Source organism: Lampris incognitus, chromosome 2 (genome assembly GCF_029633865.1).
Source record: "Lampris incognitus isolate fLamInc1 chromosome 2, fLamInc1.hap2, whole genome shotgun sequence".
Taxonomy (NCBI): Eukaryota; Metazoa; Chordata; class Actinopteri; order Lampriformes; family Lampridae; genus Lampris; species Lampris incognitus.
This window is the reverse complement of record NC_079212.1, coordinates 14,382,651-14,407,453: the sequence shown is the minus strand read 5'-3', so window position 1 is coordinate 14,407,453 and position 24,803 is coordinate 14,382,651. Positions and strand designations below refer to the sequence as shown.

At 48.2% G+C, this 24,803-nt stretch overlaps 1 protein-coding gene across 1 annotated transcript in view; it reads right to left on the bottom strand.

The window, feature by feature from the left end:
• The window catches only part of LOC130108409 (glutamate receptor-interacting protein 2-like), a 45,527-nt gene that overhangs the window by 12,732 nt on the left and 7,992 nt on the right, over positions 1–24,803 (bottom strand). The window contains exons 2-9 of the mRNA XM_056275323.1: positions 24,434–24,514; positions 23,511–23,646; positions 21,851–21,996; positions 21,221–21,304; positions 21,027–21,102; positions 20,280–20,425; positions 18,984–19,131; positions 18,053–18,222 (exon numbers count right to left, since the gene is read on the bottom strand). Of these exons, the coding sequence (XP_056131298.1) occupies positions 18,053–18,222; positions 18,984–19,131; positions 20,280–20,425; positions 21,027–21,102; positions 21,221–21,304; positions 21,851–21,996; positions 23,511–23,646; positions 24,434–24,514 (987 nt within the window). The remainder of the gene's footprint in view (positions 1–18,052; positions 18,223–18,983; positions 19,132–20,279; positions 20,426–21,026; positions 21,103–21,220; positions 21,305–21,850; positions 21,997–23,510; positions 23,647–24,433; positions 24,515–24,803) is intronic.

The following is a 24,803-nucleotide window of genomic DNA, read 5'->3' as shown; positions in this document are numbered from 1 at the left end:
GATACTGCAAGCTGTGGGATAAAATACTTGTTTATCCTTTCTTACATCGGAGTCCCGTGGACGGTTTCTCCTTCCAACGCACACGAGTGGAGTCCGGGCAGTGGTTGAACTTCGACCCCCACGTCCGTAAGAAACACCGCTCCCGCTGGAGGACTGGACGGTTGTCGAAGGGTTTGAATCCAAAATAAATGGCAAGGTGGGCCAAATAGAGTCCTGTGTGTCCCCGCTCCTTCCTTGATCATGATGATGATGATGAGAGACTGAGGGCCCCCCACAACACCTGGGGCCCCACACAACTAGAACACAACGCAGAGCTACTGATGAGAGTGACGGGCATGCAGCAGGCTGACCAGCATAGAACAGCATAGGACTGCCCCCGTTACATTGGTGCCGTGACCCTCCTGGATTCTGAGAGTGACATCAGTTGCTCGCCGCGGGAGGCTGCTGTCGTCATCAAGCCCCAGACGTCCTCAGGTATTTCTACAGACTGTACACTCATGTTACAGTGGACTGGAGTTGAGCTGTGTGGACACTGGACAGTCATAGCTGTGGTTACCATGGACTGGGCTTGTGAACAGGACATTTGTATATATTGAAGGAAGAAAAACACACGAGAAAAAAAAGGAAAAAAAGGTTAATGTTGATGTGATTGAAGGACTCGTGAATAATCTATTGATCTAAACTACTGGATATGTGCATATGTGATTAATCTATTGGTGAATTTGTTGATTGTGTGTGATTGTTTCAATCTCTTAGTGATTTCTAGATTCAATTATTTAAATGAATTGAGCTTTTCACTTTTTTATTTTATTTTTTATTTTATCTGAGTGTTAGAGGTAGGAACATGGCAGAGGGTGGTTCGTACGTAGGTGGGGGTAACATTGCTGATCAGGATCTTTTGGATCGCCAGTGTGCTATGGAGAGGGGGTACCAGTTAGATGTGGGTGGGGGTTTACGGCTAGGTGTAGGTAGGAGTTTCGGGCAGCTCTTAGAGGGCGGGGAACCAGACACCAGAGCACCAGGACCTAGAGACCCGACCACATTTGGCACTCCTCAGTTCACCTCCACACGCTACATAGAACGGGCCAGGCCAGGTATCAGCGAAGGGGCTGTGCTAGGTAACAGCGAGCAGCCAGTGGGTGAGTTAGCCACGCTCATTACTCAGTTAGCAGAGAAGATAGGAGAGTCAATCACTGCTAAGCTGCAGGAAAAACAAATGCTTAGAAACACACACACAGACAGTGCTAGGTCTGCTGAACAGCGTTTGGAGACAGCTCCTAGTGTTAGAGTAGTAATGCAGACAGACGCTAGGGAGCCTCCTATTTTCAGGGGCGATAGCTCTGATAAGTTTACAGTTCATGAGTGGGAGAGCCTTATGACTTTGTATTTGAGGAAGCGAGCCATTCCAGTTAGTGAGCAGTCACATGAGATTCTAGCTAAGCTTATGGGGAAAGCAGGGGACGTGGTGAGGATAAAGCTGCGCAACACATCTGTCGACCACATAGCGAGCCCCCACATTATTTTTGATGTACTGAAGCAACACTTTAGTGACCTCACATGCTCGAGCATGCCCCTGGCGGACTTTTACAGTACGCTGCCCAAGCCAGGTGAGGACGCTATGGAGTATTGGATTAGGCTTAATAAGACAGTGGAGGTGGCTGACGAATGCTTGAAGCGGCAAGGCCGTAGTATTGAAGAGCCAAGCCATGAGATAAGCATGATGTTTATCAAACACTGTCCAGATCAGTCTCTTGCCAATGTTTTTAAGTTCAAGTCCGCAGGGAAATGGTCTGCTAGCGAGATCCAAGAGAGGCTTGATGAGCACATGCTGGAGAGGAAGTACCGTGTTGCTGCAGGTGGACAACGTGAAGCAGGCGCGGTAGAGCGTAGGTTCCATTCACAGGTTCATGTCCCTGTAGTCGACGTGGCTCCCGACTTGAACACGACCGTGCTGGTGGTGCCATCTCCCGTCCCGGCTCATGCGTCATCTACACCATTTTGTGCAAGGTCTCCTACACCGTCTCCTGCACCTGTCTCTGGCGGTGATGATTATATGAGGAGTTTGGTGAGCTTGCTAGACCGTTTGGTCAAAATGCAGACTCAGGTTCCAGTTAGCGCTGCAGTCCGGACACCGACGCAGACTCAACCGCCAGCTAGCGCCGCAGGGCAGGTGCCAGACGCACCGCAGCGGTTGTGCAGGGTTTGTAAGTCTCCGGATCACTCCACATTTTCCCACTGCAGCCGGGAGAACTGATGTATAAACTGTTTGTCTCCTGGTCATTGGAAGAGGGACTGTCCTCACCCTCAGCCGCCCAACCAGCGCCGTTCTCAGCCTGGTGGAAGAGCTGGTCGTCAGTCTCGTCCGTTAAACTACTAAACCCACACCTAGAGAGGGATGGTGTGGGTAATGTAGATGTATCCCTCACTGATGTCTCCGACCTGGCTCACTTGTATGAAGACAAGTGTGCCAAAGCACCTCAGGGTTCGCGTATGGTCATTCAGGCGACACAGAGGATTCAGGCTTTCAGTGACTTGTTCTATGCTCCTGTTCTTATCAACCAGAGTGTGCAGCTTAATGGCATGTTGGATACTGGCTCTATGTCATGCAGTATCAGTGAAAATGCAGTAGAGAAGCTCCGCTCTGGGGGTGTTTTACCTGAGAAGCAGCAGCCTGAAGAGAACATTGTCTTGATTGGCTGCGGTGGTCTGGAGACTAGGCCTGATGGTTTTTATGACCTCAACATGCAGCTTTATGGTGTTTCCTTTGTCATACCCACTCTGGACGTGCCCGGTCAGCATGATGATCTGATAGTCGGCACAAACGTCATTAAACATGTGGCCCATGTACTCAAGAGTGGTACTGAGTACTGGGACATCGCGTCCAGACAGGAACATCCGTCTAGTCCTGACGTTGAACAGTTCTTGTCCATGTTCACGAATGTAGAGCGCTGGAGGGGTGGTGCAGTTCCTGAGAAGATAGGTACTGTTAAGCTCACCCAGGCCGTGACACTCTTACCGAGGCACGAGCACTTAGTCTGGGGCAGACTTCCTGCTAAGGTGCCTATGTCAGCTGGAAGCACTGTTGTTGTGGAGCCGACAGACTCCAAGGCCATGCCACGCAGTGTCCTCGTAGGTCGACTTGTCACACCGCTCTGGGGTGATAGGTGGGTACCCATGACTGTTGTCAATCCATCTGACAAAGCCATCACACTGAAAAGGAACTGCAAGTTGGCTGATGTGTTTCCATGCTTGGCGATTGAGGACTTTAATGTTTTCCAGGGACTGCAATCAGTTGCAGGGAGGCATGAGTCCAACGCCACAGATAGTGCCTGTCCCCCTGTCCAGCCGGCTAGGAGTTTGTCAGAGCTCGGACTCAGTGACATTGACCTCAGCTCCTGTCAGGTTAGTGAGGCATGCAAGTCCCAGCTCACTCAGCTGCTCACCGAGTACCATGACATCTTCTCCAGGGACTCTCTGGACTGTGGCGAGGTCACAGGATACACACATCGCATCCATCTGGTGGATGAGCGCCCCTTTCGCTTGCCCTACAGGAGGGTTCCCCCAGCCGACTACCAGAAGTTGAGACAGGTTCTCACTGATATGGAGGAGAAAGGGATTATCCGGAAGTCCTCGAGCGCATACGCTTCACCGCTGGTTATGGTATGGAAGAAGGATGGCGGGCTTCGGATCTGCACTGATTTCAGATGGCTGAATGCTCGGACCTTGAAAGACGCTCATCCCTTGCCACACCAGTCGGACTGTCTTGCCGCGCTGGGTGGTAACTGCCTCTTTAGTACGATGGACCTCACCTCTGGCTTCTTCAACATCCCAATGCATGAAGATGACAAGAAGTACGCTGCTTTCACGACTCCCCTTGGGTTGCATGAATACAATCGCATGCCACAGGGCCTTTGTAATAGCCCTGCAGCCTTCATGAGAATGATGATTGGGATCTTTGGGGATCTGAACTTCACGAAGCTTTTGTGCTATCTTGATGATCTTCTTGTCTTCGCGCCGTCAGAGGTTGAGGCTCTGTCGAGGCTCCGCACTGTGTTTCAGAGGTTGAGGGAGAACAACTTGAAACTGGCTCCGAAGAAGTGTCATCTGCTGCAGAAGCGGGTGCGGTTTTTGGGCCACGTGGTTGATGGCGGAGGTGTGTCTGTCGATCCCTCCAAAGTAGAGGTCATCTCCAACATGACAGTGCAGGATCTCATGGAAGGTGATGGGTGCACGCCTTCTGTTCGTAGGATCAAATCTTTCCTTGGTATGGTATTTTACTACCAGCATTTCCTCCCGAACTGCTCCTCCGTGGCTAAGCCCCTGTTCGCCCTTACAGCTGGACAAAAGAGGAGGGGGAGGTCGGCTAAGGATAAGAAGCCCCATGGCAGCTTCCGTAAGCTTACCTCCGCAGACTGGACGGTGGAATGTGGGGAAGCATTTGATCTGTTGAAGACGATGTTACTGGAGTGTGTGGTGCTTGCCCATCCAGACTTTGAGGTGCCTTTCATTTTGTCGGTCGATGCATCTTTGGACGGACTCGGCGCGGTGCTGTCTCAAGTGCCCCGAGGAGAGTCTAAGGCCAGACCTGTTGGTTTTGCAAGCAAGTCCCTCAGTGCCTCACAGCGGAAGTATCCAGCTCATAGACTGGAGTTCATGGCGCTGAAGTGGAGTGTTTGTGAAAAGTTCAGCCACTGGCTGAAGGGTCAAAGCTTCACCGTTTGGACAGATAATAATCCGCTGACTTATCTCCTAACGAAGCCGAAGCTTGACGCGTGTGAGATCCGCTGGGTGTCTAAGTTGGCGTCTTACACCTTCGATCTCAAACACCTGCCAGGGAAGAAAAACGTGGTGGCGGATGCATTGAGTCGCGACCCTTTTTCCAAGCCCGTCAGTCAGAGGTTACTTAGGGAGCCCTACCCGGCCCTTGTTCAGGAAGCCGACGGGGTTGAGGGGGACTCTGTGCAGGATGTTTTCAGACTCAGTTGCCAGTCCCAAACACTGAGTAGTGCGCGATCTGGGTTTGCTTGTGATGCAGCTGAGGTCAGGGCTTTTTGTCAAGCCAAATGTGACTGGCCTGATGCATCAGTATTCACAGCACTCAGTTTGGTCCAGCACGTTCAGCATCTGTCGGGTGGTCAGGATACACTGCCAATGTTATCCACCGAGGAGCTCAGGTTGAGTCAGGAGCAGGACCCCTGCATCTCCAAGGTGTTGCCCTTTGTCGCTGTTCGGAAGCGGCCATCGAGGCGTGAGAGGCATGGTGCTGACCAGAAGGTCCTCAGGCTGTTGAAACAGTGGGAGAAGTTGGAAGTCAATGATGGTGTCTTGTACAGGGTGACAAAGGACCCAGTGTCCAAGCAGAGGAGGTCTCAGTATGTTTTACCTCTGAGTCTGAAAGACAAGGCACTGTCTGGCATCCACGATCACGCTGGTCATCAGGGCCAGGACCGTACTCTCTCTCTTGCAAGGCAGCGTTTTTATTGGCCTGACATGGAGAGGGATAACAGAGCATATGTCAGATGCTGTCGGAGATGTGTGTCTGGGAAGACCCCAGAGCCAGCTGCTTGCGCGCCCCTGGAGAGCATTAAAACTTCCGCACCGATGCAGCTTGTGTGTATGGATTTCTGGTCCGCTGAGGACAGTAAGCAGCGGTCAGTCGATGTCTTAGTGGTTACTGACCACTTCACTAAGCTTGCTCACGCGTTCCCCTGCACCAATCAGACAGCGAAGCAGGTCGCCAAGAAACTCTGGGATCATGTATTCTGTGTTTACGGGTTTCCGGAAAGAATACATTCTGACCAGGGCACAAACTTTGAGAGCAACCTGATTGCAGAGCTTCTCAAGTTGGCGGGTGTAGCGAAGTCCCACACGACGGCCTACCATCCTATGGGTAATGGCGGGACAGAGCGTTTTAATCGCACGATGGGGAATATGCTCCGTTCCCTTCCGCTTCAGCAGAAGCAACAGTGGCCTCAGCAGATCCATTCTCTCACGCTCGCATACAATGCCACTGTTCATGAGACCACGGGTTATGCACCTTTCTTCCTGATGTATGGGCGTGTCCCAAGACTGCCGGTGGATGTTATGTTCAGGCAGGTTTTGCATGATCCTCACGTTGTTGACTATGACTCTTATGCTCAGTCTCTGCTTTCCTGTCTAAGGAGTGCAATGGAGATTGCTCAGAAGCACTCCACGGCTGAGCAGCAGCATCAGGCGCGACAGTACAACAGACATGCCAAGGGCACTGTCCTGTCTGTCGGGGATCGTGTTTTGGTTGCGAACCAGAGTGAGCGAGGGAAGAGAAAGTTGGCTGACAAATGGGGGAACGGAGTGTACACGGTTGTCGGTGTCAACCCCAATATCCACGTCTACAAGATTCAGGATGCAGAGGGGCACACCAGAGTGGTGCACAGGAACCGTTTGTTGGAGGTCAACTTCTTGCCCCTTCCTGAGTTAGATCAGGGTGAGGAGTCCAGTACAACCAGTCAGTTGCTTGACTGCGCAGAGTCCGATGAGGAGGACAGTGCAGATGGCCTGACGGTCTCAGGGGATGCAGTGGGGCTAGCAGTCTCATCACTTGGAGACTCGCCTAGATCTGAGTGGGCAGAAGCGGAAGAGTTCATTCCGTCTAGTCTGGTAGTCAGTCCTGTGGGGGCCACTGCTCAGACTCCACCCAACACACACGCACCACACAACACACACGCACCACACAACACACATGCACCACACATAGAGGCATCACACTCACTCGATGTTGGTGTTATATCTCACACTGATTCGCACACAGAAGCACCACACTCACTCGATACAGATGTTGCAGCTCGCACTGTCTCACGCACACAAGTAGAGAGCGATGGTCGGGTTAGGACACGCACAGGGAGGGTGGTGAGGTCAGTGAACAGGTTAATAGAATCTATGGCTCAGATGCCATTTCTACGGAGTGTGAGGGTTTGAACTTTGATGGAGGTTGGAGTCATTCAAACTAGTTTAATGTGAGTTATTAGGTGTCTATCAGACAGGGTTGTTTTGGGCCAAGTGCATGGTGTGGCGTATCAGGCGTCACATTGATCTAGGGGAATACTGAGACTTGATCAACCTCATTATTTTCTGAACCTCGTAACCGAGGTAGCTCCTAAGTTGACTGGAGGACTAGGTCCTTCTTTTCACTTGTGCCAGTAGTCAGTGATGGGCTTTTCCTTTTTCTCTTTCTCTTTTTATCCTGCTGTCAGGATGTTGGTGAATTTCAGGAGGGGTGAATGTAACCAGGTTAAAATTAATGATTTTATTTTGTTTGAGTATGAAATATCACCAAATCCTGTCTGTGTGCTGTTATTTGTGTTTACTACATTTTATTTTATGTCATTATTTACTTTTATGTATGTTTTCCAACGACCGTCATATACGTGTACTGTCGCTTTAAGAGAGAGGTCTTGTGGGTACACGGAAGAGGGAACGCGGGAGAGGCCATTTTTGTTTTGTGGGAGGAGTCTCAAGCAGCAATCGAGCCGAGCCACACGTGTTTCTTACCGTGGGACAGTTTTGCTGGTTGAGGAGAACGTAACCTTGAGTATCCCTGTAAGAAGATACTGCAAGCTGTGGGATAAAATACTTGTTTATCCTTTCTTACATCGGAGTCCCGTGGACGGTTTCTCCTTCCAACGCACACGAGTGGAGTCCGGGCAGTGGTTGAACTTCGACCCCCACGTCCGTAAGAAACACCGCTCCCGCTGGAGGACTGGACGGTTGTCGAAGGGCTTGAATCCAAAATAAATGGCAAGGTGGGCCAAATAGAGTCCTGTGTGTCCCCGCTCCTTCCTTGATCATGATGATGATGATGAGAGACTGAGGGCCCCCCACAACACCTGGGGCCCCACACAACTAGAACACAACGCAGAGCTACTGATGAGAGTGACGGGCATGCAGCAGGCTGACCAGCATAGAACAGCATAGGACTGCCCCCGTTACACATAGTATCTGGTAACATATCCCTTATATCACGCACCAAATAATATGACGTCAGTTAGGTGACATCAGTGGAAACATGGAAAAGGAAGTGCTGAGAAATATTACCAGTGGTGATTTATCAGCGCCCGCAGAAAATCAAGATCGTAATTTTGTTTTTCATAGTTAAATTGAAGCGTGCCTGAAATGTGTCTCGTGGGGCTGAGCAGGGATTTCCTACGTCATCTAAACGCGTCGCAGCTCCTTGGACCAGCGCTAATTGCTAGCCTTCCCTTGAAGCCCAAAGCCGCAAACTGATTACAACTTTGAGTGACCGTGTCATCAGCCAATCTAATTTTGGTGTGTAGTGACAGAACACCCCAGGGCCGTGCGATGTATGGTGCTCGCTGTTGTGACTTCTCTTATGTACACTATTGTAGTGTTACTATTCGTGGGTTACTAACTTAATCACTATTATATATATAAGTACACGGAGACGAGGATGCGGCACAAGTCTGATCTTTACTGACGGAGACATCACACACTACTAGGCTCGACCAGTGTATTACAGAACTCAGTAGTGGTGACAGTCCAACACAATCGAGCACCGAGTGCTCGAGCCAATACACCACATCCCTCTTTTCCAACTGAGATGTGGCCTACTCATCAGTTGCTTCAACAGTAGACCCTTTACCGAACCATTAACACTATGGCATTAACACTGAACAAGTCTTTTCTACTTGCATACTTCAATGATTAATACAGCATTTTTTTAAATGACAGATGACTCTCATTAAACAACATAAACCATTTCCTTTTCACATTCTGGTGGTTAGCATGTAAACATTTTCAACATTCAGCAATCTTGCAACATTTCAGGTTAAACACACCTTGTACTCTTTGTTTCACCTTCTTTTTTCTTAATAAACACTTGAATGATCACACAAAAGAACCCTGAGGTTCGTCATTGTATCTGGCAGGGCGCCTAACTGCTCTGCCGCACTTTGTGTAGCATGTGGGTGTACTGCCTGTAGTCACCGGAGGAGGGTCGTGTGGTGGCAGGTCATGTGGTGGTGAGTCGACTGGCACAGGCGCTTGTGAGGGTGAGGGTTGTACCTCTGGGTCAAAATGTTCCTCACTGTCCGTGTCTCTGAATAGGCTCGGATGTATCTTCCTCAGATATCGCCTGTTCCTTCTTTGCATCCTCCCAGCCGGTGTCTGCACAGTGTAGGACTGTGGTTCATCTCGCTGTCGGATGACAATGGCAGGCTCCCAGCCGCGCCGCGTTTGCATGTGTACGGTGTCTAATGGGGTCAACACTGGCAGGGGCTTTGCACGCTGGTCGTAACGTTGTTTTTGGCGGAACTGCAGGTTCCGGATCTTGCTGTGAATGTGCTGTGGGACTGATTGTGTCAGCACAGCACTGGAGCACGGAAGTGTACTTCGTAGAACTCTCCCCATCAACATTTGTGCAGGTGATACGTCCAGTCCTGTCACCGGTGTGTTCCTCAGTGACAGCAGCACCAGATGTGGGTCAGTGCCGGTCTGCATTGCCTTCTTCAGCGCATGTTTCACTGTCTTTATGGCTCTCTCAGCCATGCCATTTGAAGAGGGAAAACCTGGGCTGGAGTGTTTGAGCTTGAACTCCCATGAAGCTGCAAATGCCTTCATCTCATAGCTGGCAAATGGGACATGGTCACTCACTATCTCCCTAGGAATCCCGTGTCTGGCAAACACAGACTTCATCTTCTGGATTACTGTGTATGCTGTTTTGTCAGATATGTTGAGCACTTCAGGATATTTGGTTAGGTAATCAACTAACAACAGGTATGACTGACCGTGTAGCTCGAAGATGTCAGCTCCGACTTTCATCCATGGCAGTTCTGGGACCTGATGCGGCATAAGTGGCTCAGCCTGCTGTTTGGGCTGTAGCTGCTGGCATTGCACGCACTTTTCCACCATTGCCTCTATATCTCGTGCCATGCCAGGCCAGTAGAGAGACTTTCTTGCTCTGGCTTTTGTGCACTGCATTCCTTGGTGTGCAAGATGCAGCTTCTCCAAAATCGTGCTCCTGAAGCTCTGGGGTATGATGATTTTGTCTCCGACCAAGACAATGTCATCTTCCATGCTAATAATGTCCTTTACTGCCCAGTAGGCGTGTAGTTTTCTGTCCAAACTTTTCTTTTTCATGGGCCAGCCTTTCTTGTGTTTCTCACACACAGCTTGCAGCACGCTATCTGCTGCCGTTGCTTTCTTTAATTGGCTGAGTGTTTCCTCGCTCAAGGCATCTGTGGCATCCAAGGCATACACAACTCTCTCATCACAAGGGTTTTCATCAATATAGTCACCTTCTCTGCTAGCTGTAGCGCATGAGAGTGTGTCGGCAATGTACATGTGCTTGCCTGGTGTGTATATTACACTTAGATCATACCTCTGCAGTTGTAAAAGCATACCTTGCAGCCGCGCAGGTGCTTTGCTCAGCGGCTTGCGCATGATGACCTCCAGAGGCTTATGATCAGACTGGACAGTTACAGGTCTGCCGTAGACATACTGGTGGAATCTCTTAGCAGCAAACACTATAGCGAGCAACTCTTTCTCTATCTGTGCGTACCTCTTTTCTGTGTCGGTGAGCGCTCGTGAGGCATAGACACTGGGCGGTCGTCCTGCATCAGACAGGCTCCCAGTCCATCCTTTGAGGAGTCTGCTTGTAGAGTGAGAGGCTGCTTGTGATCGTAGTATCTCAGCACAGGGGCTTGTGTGAGGATGGTCTTTAGTGCCTTTAGCGCTGAGCTGTGGTGCGGGCACCATTGCCTCGCTACATCCTTCTTGAGCAGCTGTCTGAGGGGTGCCGTGAGTGAGGCTTCGTTTGGTATGTATTGCGCTAGGAATTTTGTCATTCCCAGCAGACGTTGGAGACTTTGTTTGTCTTCCGGGGTTGGCATGTCGACAATCGCTTTGATCTTTGTGTCGTCAGCTCTCTGTCCTGCTGCCGTGATGACGTGTCCCATGTACTTTACAGTATCAACTTTAAACTGGATCTTGTCCATGTTAAATTTCACATGTGCGGTCTTGGCTCTCTCCATTACTTTCTGCAGGATTTCATCGTGTTCCCGCTCTGATGACGCTGCGATGATCATGTCGTCTGCTATAATGTACACACCTGGGATATCGCCGAAGGTCTCACAGTTCTTTTGTTAAAACACGTCGCTGGCCGATTTGATCCCGAATGGGAGTCTGAGGAAGCGGAACCGGCCCCACGGCGTGTTGAAGGTGCATAGCTTAGACGACGGCTCATCTAGCTTGATCTGCCAGTATCCATCCTTTTCATCTAGGATTGAGAAGATGGATTTTCCTGTTAGCCTGCTGCGCACGTCTTCCGGTGTAGGAATGGAGTAGTGTTGACGCTTGACTGCCTCATTCAGGTTGCAAGGATCCAAACATACCCTTAGCCCACCATTTTTTTTCTTTGTGGCAACAAGACTGTTCACCCATTCTGTAGGTTCATTGACAGGAGTTATGACTTTCCTGTTCTGCAAGTCTGTGAGTGTCTCTCTTAGTGAGTCCATGATGGAGAGTGGTACGTTCCTGCACGCGTGAATCACAGGCGTGACGCTGGGGTCAATGTGTATGTGATGAACTCCAGGAAATTCGCCTAATCCTGTGAAGACCTCCGCATACCTCTGCAGCAGCTCCTCTTTGGTGGCCGGAGGTTTTGCTGGTTGTGGGGACTCCACTGCAAGCGCCTCGACTCTTCTCACCAGCTGCAGCTCTTCACACGCATCTCCACCCAGGATTGGCTTGTCAGCTCGGCTAGACACATGGAAGTCCAATATAGCCGTATGCTTAGATGTGCGGCAATCTAGAGATGCAACACCATCTGAGGGTAGTCGTGCACCACCAAAAGCAATCAGCACAGTCTTTGTGGGCCGTAACTGAACGGGACCTGGTAGCAGCCGGAATACGCGCATAGGAAGCACATTTGCATCGGCGCCTGTGTCCAACTTGAAGTTAATTGCTACGCCTCTGACCGTGGCTGTTTCACGCCATACAGTGCCTTTAGCTTGGTGGGCTGCTTTGTTTTTGTATTTTCCAATCATGCCTATATATAAGGAATCAATTTCACTTTCTAGATTATGCACTGTCTTTGTCTTGTAATTGCCGCCTTTTTCAGTGCTTGATTTACACACCTTGGAAAAATGATTGTTCTTACCACATTTGTGGCACACTGCACCATAAGCTGGGCATTGACGGGGCTCATGTTTATTTCCACACTTGTGGCAGAGAGTTGTTGCTACATGCCTCTTGCTGCTCGTTTTGTTCTTGTTCCAGCTGCCCGTGCGCGTTTGCCCTGTTGCTTTCTTCAATGCCTCCACTGAGGCGTCTTGGACAACATGTGACGTCTGCATCGCTTGTATTTGTGACTTAGCGAGCTCGGCTGATCTACATATCTCTACGGCCCTGCGCAAAGTAAGCTCATTATCACGTAACAGTCTTTCTTTCAAACGGGCATCATTTATGCTGAACACTAATTTATCCCTTATCATGTCATCTTCATGTCTGCCAAACTCACAGTCTTTGCTCTTCTGGCGCAGCTCTGTGATGAATCTGTCCACCGATATTCCTGCTGACATCGTGTGCGACCAGAATTGATGGCGTTCGAACACGACGTTCTTCCGAGGGCGGCAGTAGTCCTTGAAGGCTTTCAGAACGTCCTCCATCGATTCGTCGTCTCCTTCTGGGATGACGGTGAGTGTGTTATACACTTCCAGCGCCTCCTCGCCGATGGTGTGAAGCAGAATGGCTATTTTAACCGTCTCTTCCTTATCCAACGCACCTGAAGCGGTCATGTACAGCTGGAAACGCTGTTCCCATCTTCTCCAGTTTTCTGCGACATTCCCGGTAAGTATCAGCGGTGGTGGCGGCTTGAACTGTTCCATATTTGTGCTCAGGCTAGCACGTGTTAGCTAGCTGCCTCAGCTACCAGCGAACTCGTTGAAGTACCGCCCTCGAATTATACCGTAACTCCGTCTTCTGACACCATGTTGTGGCTTCTACACTATTGTAGTGTTACTATTCGTGGGTTACTAGCTTAATCCCTATTATATATAAGTACACGGAGACGAGGATGCGGCACAAGTCTGATCTTTACTGACGGAGACATCACACACTACTAGGCTCGACCAGTGTATTACAGAACTCAGTAGTGGTGACAGTCCAACACAATCGAGCACCGAGTGCTCGATCCAATACACCACACTCGCCCCCGCAGTCGTCATCAACTTTGAGTTTGAGCCTTTGGCAGGTTGAGAGCGAACTAAGCGCAATGGCTGCCGCATTCACAGCCACTGACGATCTTGTTGTCATTTTTACACGCTCTCCCAAAACGGACTAAATTACCGGATGAATTTTGCCAGAGGAGGGCGCCACAAGTCTCTCAAGTGAGGCGGCTCTTCAACTCCAGGTTTGTGTGCACATTTTCCTTATAGACCTGAAGGCGGTGCACTATTATTGTGGCTGTGCTTTATTGAATTTGTTGAGGTTGCATGAGTGATTGGTGAACACTACATCAAGTATGGAAACTTGTTTGTTATCTCCGCCAGGCGGTAGCCTGCATTTGGTCGTGTGTGTGTGTGTGTGTGTGTGTGTGTGTGTGTGTGTGTGTGTGTGTGTGTGTGTGTGTGTGTGTGTGTGTGTGTGTGTGTGTCTGTCTGTCTGTCTGTCTGTCTGTCTACGGTTAATCTCGCAAACTACTGGACCTATCAGCTGTTGATTGATATTACATATAACCCGAGTGTATTTGTATCACTATGTATGTAATCAAGGTATTATTTGTATTACTCTGTATGTAACCAATGTGTGCAACCAGAACAGAGGGTGAAGAAAGACACATTCATGTCGATAAAATATATTGCATGCCTCGCACGGAATGTGTGGGGTTCCCCTCCTCTGAGGCCTTGAGAGAGATACCGTGTCTGGTGCAAGGAGGGCCCCCGCTTAAGAGTTGCAGGTCCAGACAGGATGAGCACTCCCTAAAGCTCAACCATGAAAGGGAGCACTGACCAAACATAGTGGACGGGAAAATCAAGGTCATGTGTGATGAATGAACAAAGGAGGTTTAGCATATAAAGAAGCTGACACACAAAAGAAAGTCAGACACACACGACGGATTGGCAGTGTGTCTCCAGATCTGTACTCAATAAAATCATTTTAATCTCCTAAAACGTGGTGGCTGTTTTCTTCACATCAACGGACTCGGGGACGAGGACCACGAAGGTGATTCTCAACACAGCCCAACATTATTATTTTTTTGCAGTTATGACTGTATGTTGAAGAACCTCTCTTAGTTGCAGTGATTAAAAGCCTCCGGAAAACGTTTGTTCTCGCTATCGCCGCTCCCTCTCTTCATTCACTCTAGCTCGCCGACCAACTCTGCGCTCCGTTGCTGCACGCATGCGCACTTAGATCGGGCAGAGACCGTCCATGTATGTATTCGGATATGAGTGTTGAAAGTAAACGAGACGTCGATCGTATTTCTGCAAATCGTTCACTGTTGATCTCAGCACAGGAGAACTGGAGGAACCCAAAATAATTCCCTTTATTTACTTCGCCGCCATGTTTGTTTAATTTACACGGGGATTAGACCGGAAGTGCCATAGACTTAAAAAAAAAAACAATTTCAAGAGTAGGATCCATCACGGTCACAGCTGGAAATTGTGGGAGAATTTCTTCTCGACACACTGTTCTTCAAAATCATCCAATCAAGGTCAAATAATCAATCAGCCAATGTCCAATACTTACTAGTCTGATGGGAATAGGTTTATTGTTAGTACTCAGTGGATACAACAATATACCGAGCTGGTCCATGGAGCCACTGAATTGACCTCACCTTTATGTCACGACTTAGTCCCACCTATTGTGGGGCTTAACCTTTGACCACGCCTCTGACTTTTAGAAAATAGAATCACCCCAAATGTATATTCCATTATTTCCTTAGTTGTAACTAGATTCACTCCGAATTTATACCCCATTATATTTTAATTTGTGCCCTTTTGTGTTATTAACATGCACTATAGGTTGCCGTATACTGTACTTCTTGATGTCATTATTTTCCATAGGTGTTTTGTCGCCAACTAGTGACATAAAATCATACTACACTTACCCTGCCTTGAGACATAGCTATTTCCAGTTGCAACATAACTAGGATACAAATAACTGCTTACAACATGTCTAAGATTTTTAAAAATAGCTGCATTTGATTAGTAATAATCATACATTATACACGGGTAAACAATACATTGTATATCTAAACTTTGTTGATTATTAACCTTATGTAAAGGTAAACCTAATGACTGTAAATACTTAAATTATTTCCCACAAAATTGTCTCGGTGGCTACACTAAAACGTTTCCCATGGCTGTGCTATGTTTTCTTACCGTTGTTTTATTGCTTTAAAATGGATGCAAGTCATTTGCCTTCATTCATTTTTATATCAAGACAACCGCGACACTTAAACATGTCCAAAGTCTTTTAATAAGGGCCCCTCCTTTCCCGGTAGGTGAAAAAAGGGGTGGTTTGTCATCAAGTCCAAGCACTGGGGAAGGGGAGATAAACCTAGCAGAGATCTGCACTCTGAGTGAACTCTTCTAGTGGTTTTTGTGTCATGTGGTGTGCATGTGTGTGCAATCTGGCTGCTGAGTGACATAAATGAAGATCTGATGGTGATGCTGCAATAGCTGCTATAGTGCACAGTGATGTGCGTTGTGGTTGTTGAAGAACATCTGTCTTGTTAGTGTTGATCCAGTAGTGCAAGTAGTGCGTGATAGTGTATTTTGTATGTGGCTGTGTTGGCTGTATCGGCACCCATGTGAGAAACGTGTGTGTGTGTGTGTGTGTGTGTGTGTGTGTGGAAGGGGTGGGGGTGGGAAGTTGCAGTTTGTTACTGAAGGACCTGACTGAAACCCCATGGTACGCTACTGAATATTACACACCTGAGTAACATACTGGCTTATAAAGATTTTTCTGGCTAAATTTCTCACAGAATATTACGTTTGACAGTAATCCTTTGGTGCGTCTTTAGCGAGAGCCTAATCTCTGACAACTTACTCGCATGGAGGATTTGTTGGAAACCTGGACGAGTACAGTAGAGCCTGGGGTGTTTGCCATTCTTAGGACATCTGGTTAAATTCCCACGGGTGTAATTCAGAACACACTCTGGAGAACCCGTGGCCCCCTTTTTTTTTTTTGACAGTAATTTTCTACCAGACTCACTCAAACCTGTGAGGCTCTTTCTGTAGCAGCTTATGTTAAGCTAACCTTGGGGGAGGGGGAGCTCTCCAAGAAATGGTGTTTTCTATCTGCACTGGTGGAAAAGTAACATTAGCTGCTAATCTCCAAGTGGCCATATCAGTCTCGTTAAATCCCCAGAGGAGATTAGACAAATTGCATCTTATAATCATGTCTTATCCTGGAGGAACGGAGGCTGAAAAAAAATATCATCTCATCGCGGCTTTGTCTTATGAGGCTCTATTGAATCCAGTTTTGAAAGACAAGATAAATGCCTTGAATTTCATAGTAACTTTGCTTCGTTGGAATGAAGACAATTGCCTGGATACGGGCATGAGAAGCATGCTTTGAGGACGCAGGCCGCTTCTCATTTGAGGTATTCCACGCCAGCTCATTGAGCAGAATGAGAAATGATGTGTATTCCCCTACATTATCCGGCACACTGATGATAAATAAAAGGACCACTGATGAACACGAAAAGCAACAGAAAGCTTGGTAACTAAGCTGATGCATTGGACAGATGCACGAAAGGGAGGGGGCGAAGCAAAAACGAGTCATCACACAGCAGAAGCATACAAACTCCACCTGATTATATTTCCATGTGCAGCGTTTCATATCTACATCTTGAGGAGCACCTCCACCTGCTGGCTGAGAAATAACCCTTTCTCTCCCTTGTGTGTGTGTGTGTGTGTGTGTGTGTGTGTGTGTGTGTGTGTGTGTGTGTGTGTGTGTGGCTTGTCTGTATCCATCAGAACCCTGTTGTCCAAGAAAGGGAAGGGGGATTGCAGCCTGTAGCGCAAAACACATGCAGGCGGATTCGTGGCATATGGAAGATGGCAGCCAGAAAGCGGATCAGCTCCCCACAGCTACAGGTAAAATAGCTAAGACCAGTCACGATACATATTTAGGGGCCAACATGCTGTAAACCCTGTCTATTTGTAGATTCTACACCAACAACACAGGGACCTGCTTAAAACAAGTTGAGACAACATGCTGTGTGCTGCGCCTTTGCGTCTCTGAGCCCAACAGTGATCACAGTGTCAATTAGTCATGTTCTCGTTCCATTAATAGCATTTCCCTTACGTCAACATCTAATCAACTGTAATCCTTTTCATGTGTCTAATTTTGCACAGTTGCTTTCTCCTGTATCTCTGTATTCATTCATCTTAGTTGTTCTGAAATGTTTTGTTTTGGAAGTGAGTGGCAGAGAGACAAGATGCCAATTATGATGCCTGACTAAATTCTCATCCCATGCATCACATCAACATGTAATCAGCTGTGATCCTATTCTGATATGTCCTCATTCATCCACTATCCAAACTGCTTATCCTGCTCTCAGGGTCGCGGGATGCTGGAGCCTATTCCAGCAGTTATTGGGCGGCAGGCGGGGAGACACCCTGGACAGGCCGCCAGTCCATTACAGGGCCGACACACACACACACACACACACACACACACACACACACACACACACACACACATACATCCACACCTAGGGACAATTTAGTACGGCCGATTCACCTGACCTACATGTCTTTGGACTGTGGGAGGATACTGGAGCACCCGGAGGAAACCCACACAGACACGAGGAAAACATGCAAACTCCATACAGAAGATGACCCGGACCGACCCCCAAGGTTGGACTACCCTGGAGCTCAGACCCAGGACCTTCTTGCTGTGAGGCGACCACACTAACCACTGCGCCACCGTGCCACCCTTTCCAATACGTCTTTCTTTGCACAATTGCTTTTGCCTCTATCTCTGTATTTTCTTTCATTTTTCTGAAATATGTTGTTTCAGAAGTGACGGACGAAGCCTTGATACAGACCTGTTTCCTGGGGCCTGATGGGAAGTCTGCTCTGACTGGCTGGGAGGATTTCCAGTTTGACAGTATCAGCAGTGCTGGCCAAGAGCTGAGTAGCCTCTATTAGGGAGCAGTGTTCAGTGCTGGTCCCATCTATTGACAGAAGGATGTCGCCTATATGCAGCGCTCCACACCTGAGAGTTTGGAGGACCAAAAAACCAACAAACAAGACAGGTCAAGTCAGTTTATTCACAGAGCACATTTAAAAAACAACCAGTGTTGTGCAATTCAGATTAATAAATAAGCCAATAGACGAAATAGCAGGGATGAGGAGACGCAACATACACAACGATACACATACACAGACGAACACAAGGTAACCGTTTAGAAATTAAAGGCTAAGAAATAGGGGGCGTCTGGGTAGCGTAGCGGTCTATTCCATTGCCTACCAACATGGGGGGTGCCTGTTTGAATCCCCGTGTTACCTTCAGCTTGGTCGGGAGTCCCTACAGTCACAATTGGCTGTGTCTGCGGGTGGGAAGCCGGATGTGGGTATGTGTCCTGGTCGCTGCACTAGCGCCTCCTCTGGTCGGTCGGGGCACCTGCTCGGGGGGAGGGGGTGAACTGGGGGAATAGCATGATCCTCCCATGCGCTACGTCCCCCTGGCGAAACTCCTCATTGTCAGGTGAAAAGAAGCGGCTGGCGACTCCACATGTATTTGAGGAGACATGCGGTAGTCTGCAGCCCTCCCCGGATCGGCAGAGGGGGGTGGAGCAGCGACCGGGACGGCTCAGAGAGCAGGGTGATCGGCCAGGTACAATTGGGGAGAAAAGATTGGGGGGGGGGGAAGCTAAGAAATATAAATGTGGTTTTGAGATGAGGTTCAAACGAGTTGACGGTGGTAGTAGGGGAAGACTGTCTTCAGGACTACGTGGGACAAGAAACCTGCCTCACCTTTCCACCACGCTGGCCGCCTTGATCTTGTCTATGATGATGACCGACTTGTTCCTGTACAAAGCTGTGGCGAGGCTAATTCCCAGGCTGGCGGAGGGGCTTTTCACTATCTCTACCAGCAGAGGGCCGGAGGCTTGCTGCACTGCCTCTGGAACAGATTTCACACACACACACACACACACACACACACACACACACACACACACACACACACACACACACACACACACACACAGAAGGAGTGCACATCAGAGGGAAATCAGTCAGATGCAAATCAGTCTTCTTTGTGTTCTGTACTTTGTTTTGTTAGCCAATCAGAGAGAAGATGATTTACTGTACGTGTGTAAGTATTTTGGGAAAGCGAGGGGAGACTGGAGGAGTGCGTGCTCTTGTTTAATCATATTTGATTCTCTCTGTGTTTACAGGGAACTGGTATATCGACTGTTTGTCTCGCTCTCTGATGAAAATTAAGGCGATTATTTCCTTTCAAAAACTGCCGTGGTAAAGGACCCCATGAACATGTCTCTCTTGGAAAATTTGGCAGCGTCCGCGATCCAAAAATGTGGGCATTTACTCTGGTCTCAGAATGAATTATAAGTTTATAACCGTGTGCCACAGGACACATTACAAATAATATTAATATGCAGAGCCATACGGTTGAACCACCCGACTTGACCTCGGCCTGATGACCTGTAAGGACTTCTGACCACTGGAATATTTAGCATCAGCAAGGCTTGGGACATAGCTGAACCGCTCAGAGACCCCGACTAATCTCCGCCTCGGACTCACATCCATCCTTGTCCTGCTGGGGTCATGTCACAGCACAGAGTCCTGGTTTTAAAATCAATGTCTCTGAAATGTACCATGAGCGATGTGTTGTGCCTGCAAAAATAAAGTTGGGGGAAACGTCCTCGTCCCTCAGCGCGCCACTGCGGGTTACCTATCAGAGGGGAACATGCAGAGGGACTATCTGAGTAATGATCTCTCACAATGCAAACTCCCATCTTCCCGTGGGCTCACTTTTATGTGCAACCATTCGTTATTTCTCCTCAAAACCGAATCCCATTAGGGCTAAATGAGGATCACCGTTTCGCGGTGCGTGCCGATGCCGAGTTGTGAGGGATGCCTGAAATCATCAGCCCTGTGCTCCGGTGCTCAGTGACTCCCCTGCCCTGACGGTGTCTCCAGCACCAACACTCATCTCCGTCCACGCAGCCAAACGGCCATGTTATTTACCCTCAGAGCAACGCTGCCCTGCCATGCTTTCACATATTCTCCCCGCGTGTGTCTGCTCACCCATGACGGAGACGTCATACTCGATCAGGAACAGAGCTTCCTGGCCGCTCTGCATCAGCGTGGTCAAAGCATCGGCGTGCTTCTCTCTGTTCAAAGGCATCCCGTCTATGCTCAATACACGGTCGCCGGCCTTCAGAGTCCCCTCTCTGGAGGGAGAGAGACAGGGGGTACACGAGAGGTCGGGGGGGGGGGGAGAGGATCGCACAAATGTTTACCACCAGTCATGGTAAATCTTTGAGCAATCTTTTACACGAGTGCCCCTCTACCATGTGAAATGAGGGATAAACGACCATAAATTCACTGACGGTTGGAAAAAAAACAAAAAGCTGTTTGTGTCATTGCCTGCATCATGGAGGGAAATGTTGCATTGCAGCAGCCTGGAGGTGAGAGTTGCCCTTTCTGCTTTGGAAATAGCGAGTATAAATAGCCACAGTTGTAATCTTTCATCTTTTATTATTATTATTCTTTTTTTTAAAAAAAAAGCATGTTATTTGGAGTAATTCCTTTCCTAAATATCTTCTCCTTAATGTGTTTAATGCAAAGATAGCCAGCCGATACGGTACACGCATGCACCAGGCTATACATTAATTCCCTTAATTCCCACAGGCCAGCACACTCGTTCATGCGTGCCGAATTAACAGAAACCAATGGAGGAACACACACATGGAGGATACACGTGCACACACACATGCATACATAACACACACAAAAACACGGATGGATTCAGTGTCTCGTTCGTTTTTTCACCTGTCAGCAGGACCCCCGGGCCTAACGTAGGTAACCACCAGAGGACGAGACCTGTGCCAGTCTTCGTGGAAGCCCCCTGGTAAAAACGAAAACACATATTCAGAAGAATCTGCGGGGGGAAAAAAGGTGCGGAAATTCTTCGTTTTGATTTTTTTTTTCCAAGGATATGCAGTTCAATAGCTGATGAAACCTACCCCGCATAACGAAGCCAAAGCTGTTACCCTCCTTGTGCAGGCACACCTCTATAGTCTTGGTTATCACACCCGAGGGTGTTTGGACTATAGATTAGGAAGAAAATGGGGGGGGAAAAACAGGTGAAAAGAATGTCATTCTAAAAGGTTATTGATAATTTAAAATAACAAATAATGAAGGTCGGAGTTTTGTAATACTGGAATTGCTTTGGGAAATATTGCAAAAGACTATTATGATGAAGAATAAAAGACTATTTCTGCAGAATGATTTAGTAACATGAGGACAAATTGCGATAAGGGAAGGTAAATAGCCTTATTTGCCATGGCGAAGAGTAACACTCCAATTATTTTAAGCTAAATTAGATGAACATGCTTTGAATTATGTAATTAAGGTCAAGCTTAAAGTTGTGTTGCAGAAGTCACGTTTTAGGCAGGAATCAAATGGGGGTCTCCGGCTGAAGTTGGGGGTCTAGACCTTGTGCAACCTCAATTACCGTCTGAGGCAGTAAGCTATTTTCCGTCCTTTAAACACCCGCAAGGGGAGGGTCTCAATAGCCGTGCATTAACCCAACAGTCTGAGACATATATGCATATGGCAGGAACACACAGGTGGTCTCAAAGAAATCCACCTACCAAACGGAGGAAGCTCATACTCCACCTCCAGCACCACTCGCTCCCCAATGTTCTTCAGCAGGCTAATGATCTCATCGTGCCGAAGCTTAGACAGGTTGATACCATTCACTGATTTGATGTAGTCTCCAACATTCAACTGGTCGCTTCTGCAGAGAGTGACATTAGGACACACTATAAGACCCACAAAGCGACATGCAACCAACTTATTTGCAATGACCAGTAGGCCAAAGAGGAGGTTTATGGATGTGGTGAGGGAGGATATGCAGGTGGCTGGTGTGACAGAGGAAGATGCAGAGGACAGTTAGAGATGGAAACGGCTGCTCCACTGTGGCGACCCCTAACAGGAACAGTCGAAAGTAGTAGTCGTAGTAGTAGCCTTTCTTTAATTTTTTTCAAATTTCCAGTGTTCCACTTGTGTCTTATAATGCATAAATTTTGAATTAATTAAATTCCTAATTTGCAATGCAAATATTTGATAATCACATGCCCTATCTAAGGTTATTACACATGGAGATAGCACCAGTGCAATTCCGTTATTGTGCAAAATACGCATGTGGGAAATTGTTGCAACCCCTTCGTACCGTACGGAAGATACTCGAGGAATCTGTGCAAAATGACGAGGAAGGTCGAGTCTACAGATAACAAAAGAAATGTATGTACATAGTGTTTCATATATGACATTCTTAGTCAACATGCTTCTCGTGGGGGAGCTAATTAAATAGATGCCCTGCCTTGCCAGCCCTCTCACCTTTAGGCTACTGCCAATCACGAGACTGTTAGGGGACAGGGCGACTGTCATCCAGTCAAGTCTCATCACAGAAACCCACAATTTGTCTCTCTCTCTCGCCCTCTCACCGTCTGCATGTCCTTCCATCTAGTCAACTAGCTAGCAGTCCCACAGAAGGATGGAGTCACTCTTGGGAAGGCAGCTGATTGACAGAATTAGCGCAATGACTTGACTGTCCTAACAAGCGAAACAATCTTTAGCCGAGATTTTTCAGAGGGGCAATTTCAGTCGAAGAATTTGTGTATTTGTGTGCTGTGTGTGTGCTGTGTGTGTGTGTGCGTGTGTGTGCGTGCGTGTGCGTGCGTGTGCGTGTACAGAGAGAGGGGCTATAGTAGTCATATGCTGCTTAGTCATCTTGTGCTCTCCGCTGCACCCTTCTTTCATGTGGTCGACGTTCGGGAAAATTAGATTAATGGAATTTTAATTAAACAACCTTTGAGCTCACAAAAAAAATAGCTAGATTAAATACCATTGTACAGTGAATTAGGCAGTAAGCGGAGGGAAACAGTTGACTTGCAAATTTCTATCTCTGGCTCAAAAATGGAGAAAAATTCAAAAAGAAAAAAAAAATCTACCAACCCCAAACTAAATTCAGCTCGTCTAATTTCCATCGTTGCCCGCATTTTTTAATTGATTCTGTTCCATCTCTGGGGGAGACTTGTTCCCAAAAACGTGCCCTGTTGGGGTATCAGTCCCATGGTCAGCACCCCCCCCCCATTGCAAGACTGAGCTAATGCAACGCCTATGATCCTGGGGTAAGGGTGAGCGGTTGTAGCAAGACAACACACATACATGTGCTGGAGGAGTATAACATGTCGCGACAGCTCGGTGTGGTTGCCAGGTTTGAACTGTGTCAGCGAGCAGATATCTCACCTGGCAGCTAGCCCACCTGGCCGTAGGTTTGACACTCTGGGCTTGCCGTCCTTATCAGAGCCTCCAGAGATGGTGAGGCCCAGGCTGCTGCCTTCCCTCTTCATCAGGTCCACAGTGGTCACTCCACGGTACTCCTCTGTTGACAGATACAGGCATGGGCACAGATACGCAGTCAGCATTAGCATCTGCTTGACAGATTCAGCTTGTCTGAGAGGCTAAAAAACGATTCGGCCTTTTTTTTCCCCACCGCCTTTCTCTCCTTCTTGCTCGCTTTCCTCCCTTATGTGAACATACAGTCTGTCATACACGTGCTCTTTCTTCCCCATCAGTTCTCTAAATCCCCACTTCACTCTCGATGGGTCCCTCAATCGAAGTGAGGGAAGGGAGGATGGGCTCCGCGGTGAATGGTGATGATGCAGGGAATTTCAGTGCCTTAATTGGAAAACTCATCGGAAATGTGACGGAAGAATCATCAGCTATTATGGTAAACTCAAATCGTACCTCCAAAATGAAGGGAGCGTAAAATGAGTTTGACCTTAACTGTGATGGTTGCAGTGGTCCCTACGTGGTCTCATTCTGTCTCGTGAAGGGGCCACATTGTGCTGTGCTGTTAAATCACGCTAAGTAGAGTCCAGAGTGGTGTAGTAAGAATGACAGGTATGCCTCACAAGCAGTTTTTTTTATCCTATCTAAGCATTTATGAGACATTCAAAACACTGTGACAACAAGTACAGAACACAAAAGACATAGACTCCTTTGCACATACATACACAACCACAAATAAGCGGTCGCACAATGCAACCAGTGTTTCAGTTGAAGGAATAAGGACGGTAAAGGACACGGGTGAATTGGGGCCCGGCGGCAGTGATTGGACAGCAGATAGAAAACAGACTGAGGTGACGTGAGGTTTGATCGTATTGTACCTGAAAGGCTGCGTCTCCGGGAGGAATGGGTGTGGTCGGTCAACCCCGAGTCCTTGCCTCCCTTCGAATACGGTCCATCATCTGGGGAGACAGCGGAGACATGTACAGGCTGATTGGGGTGTTTTGGGGACGCGCTCCAATGGTATGTTAGGAATCTCTGCAGCAGAGGACTGATTGGACAAGATCACCACATCCCATTCCTGCACTATGACAGCTGCCACTGGCTTCTTCAGTGCTTGAAATGCCACGCCTGCTAATGTAGCGGTTCGAAGAGGGCTACAGCGCTAAGCTGACAGTGACAAGCGCCAGCCTTTAGCTAGCAGACGGAACAATCAGCCTGAACTCAGGAACTCTGAAGGTCACCACCCTT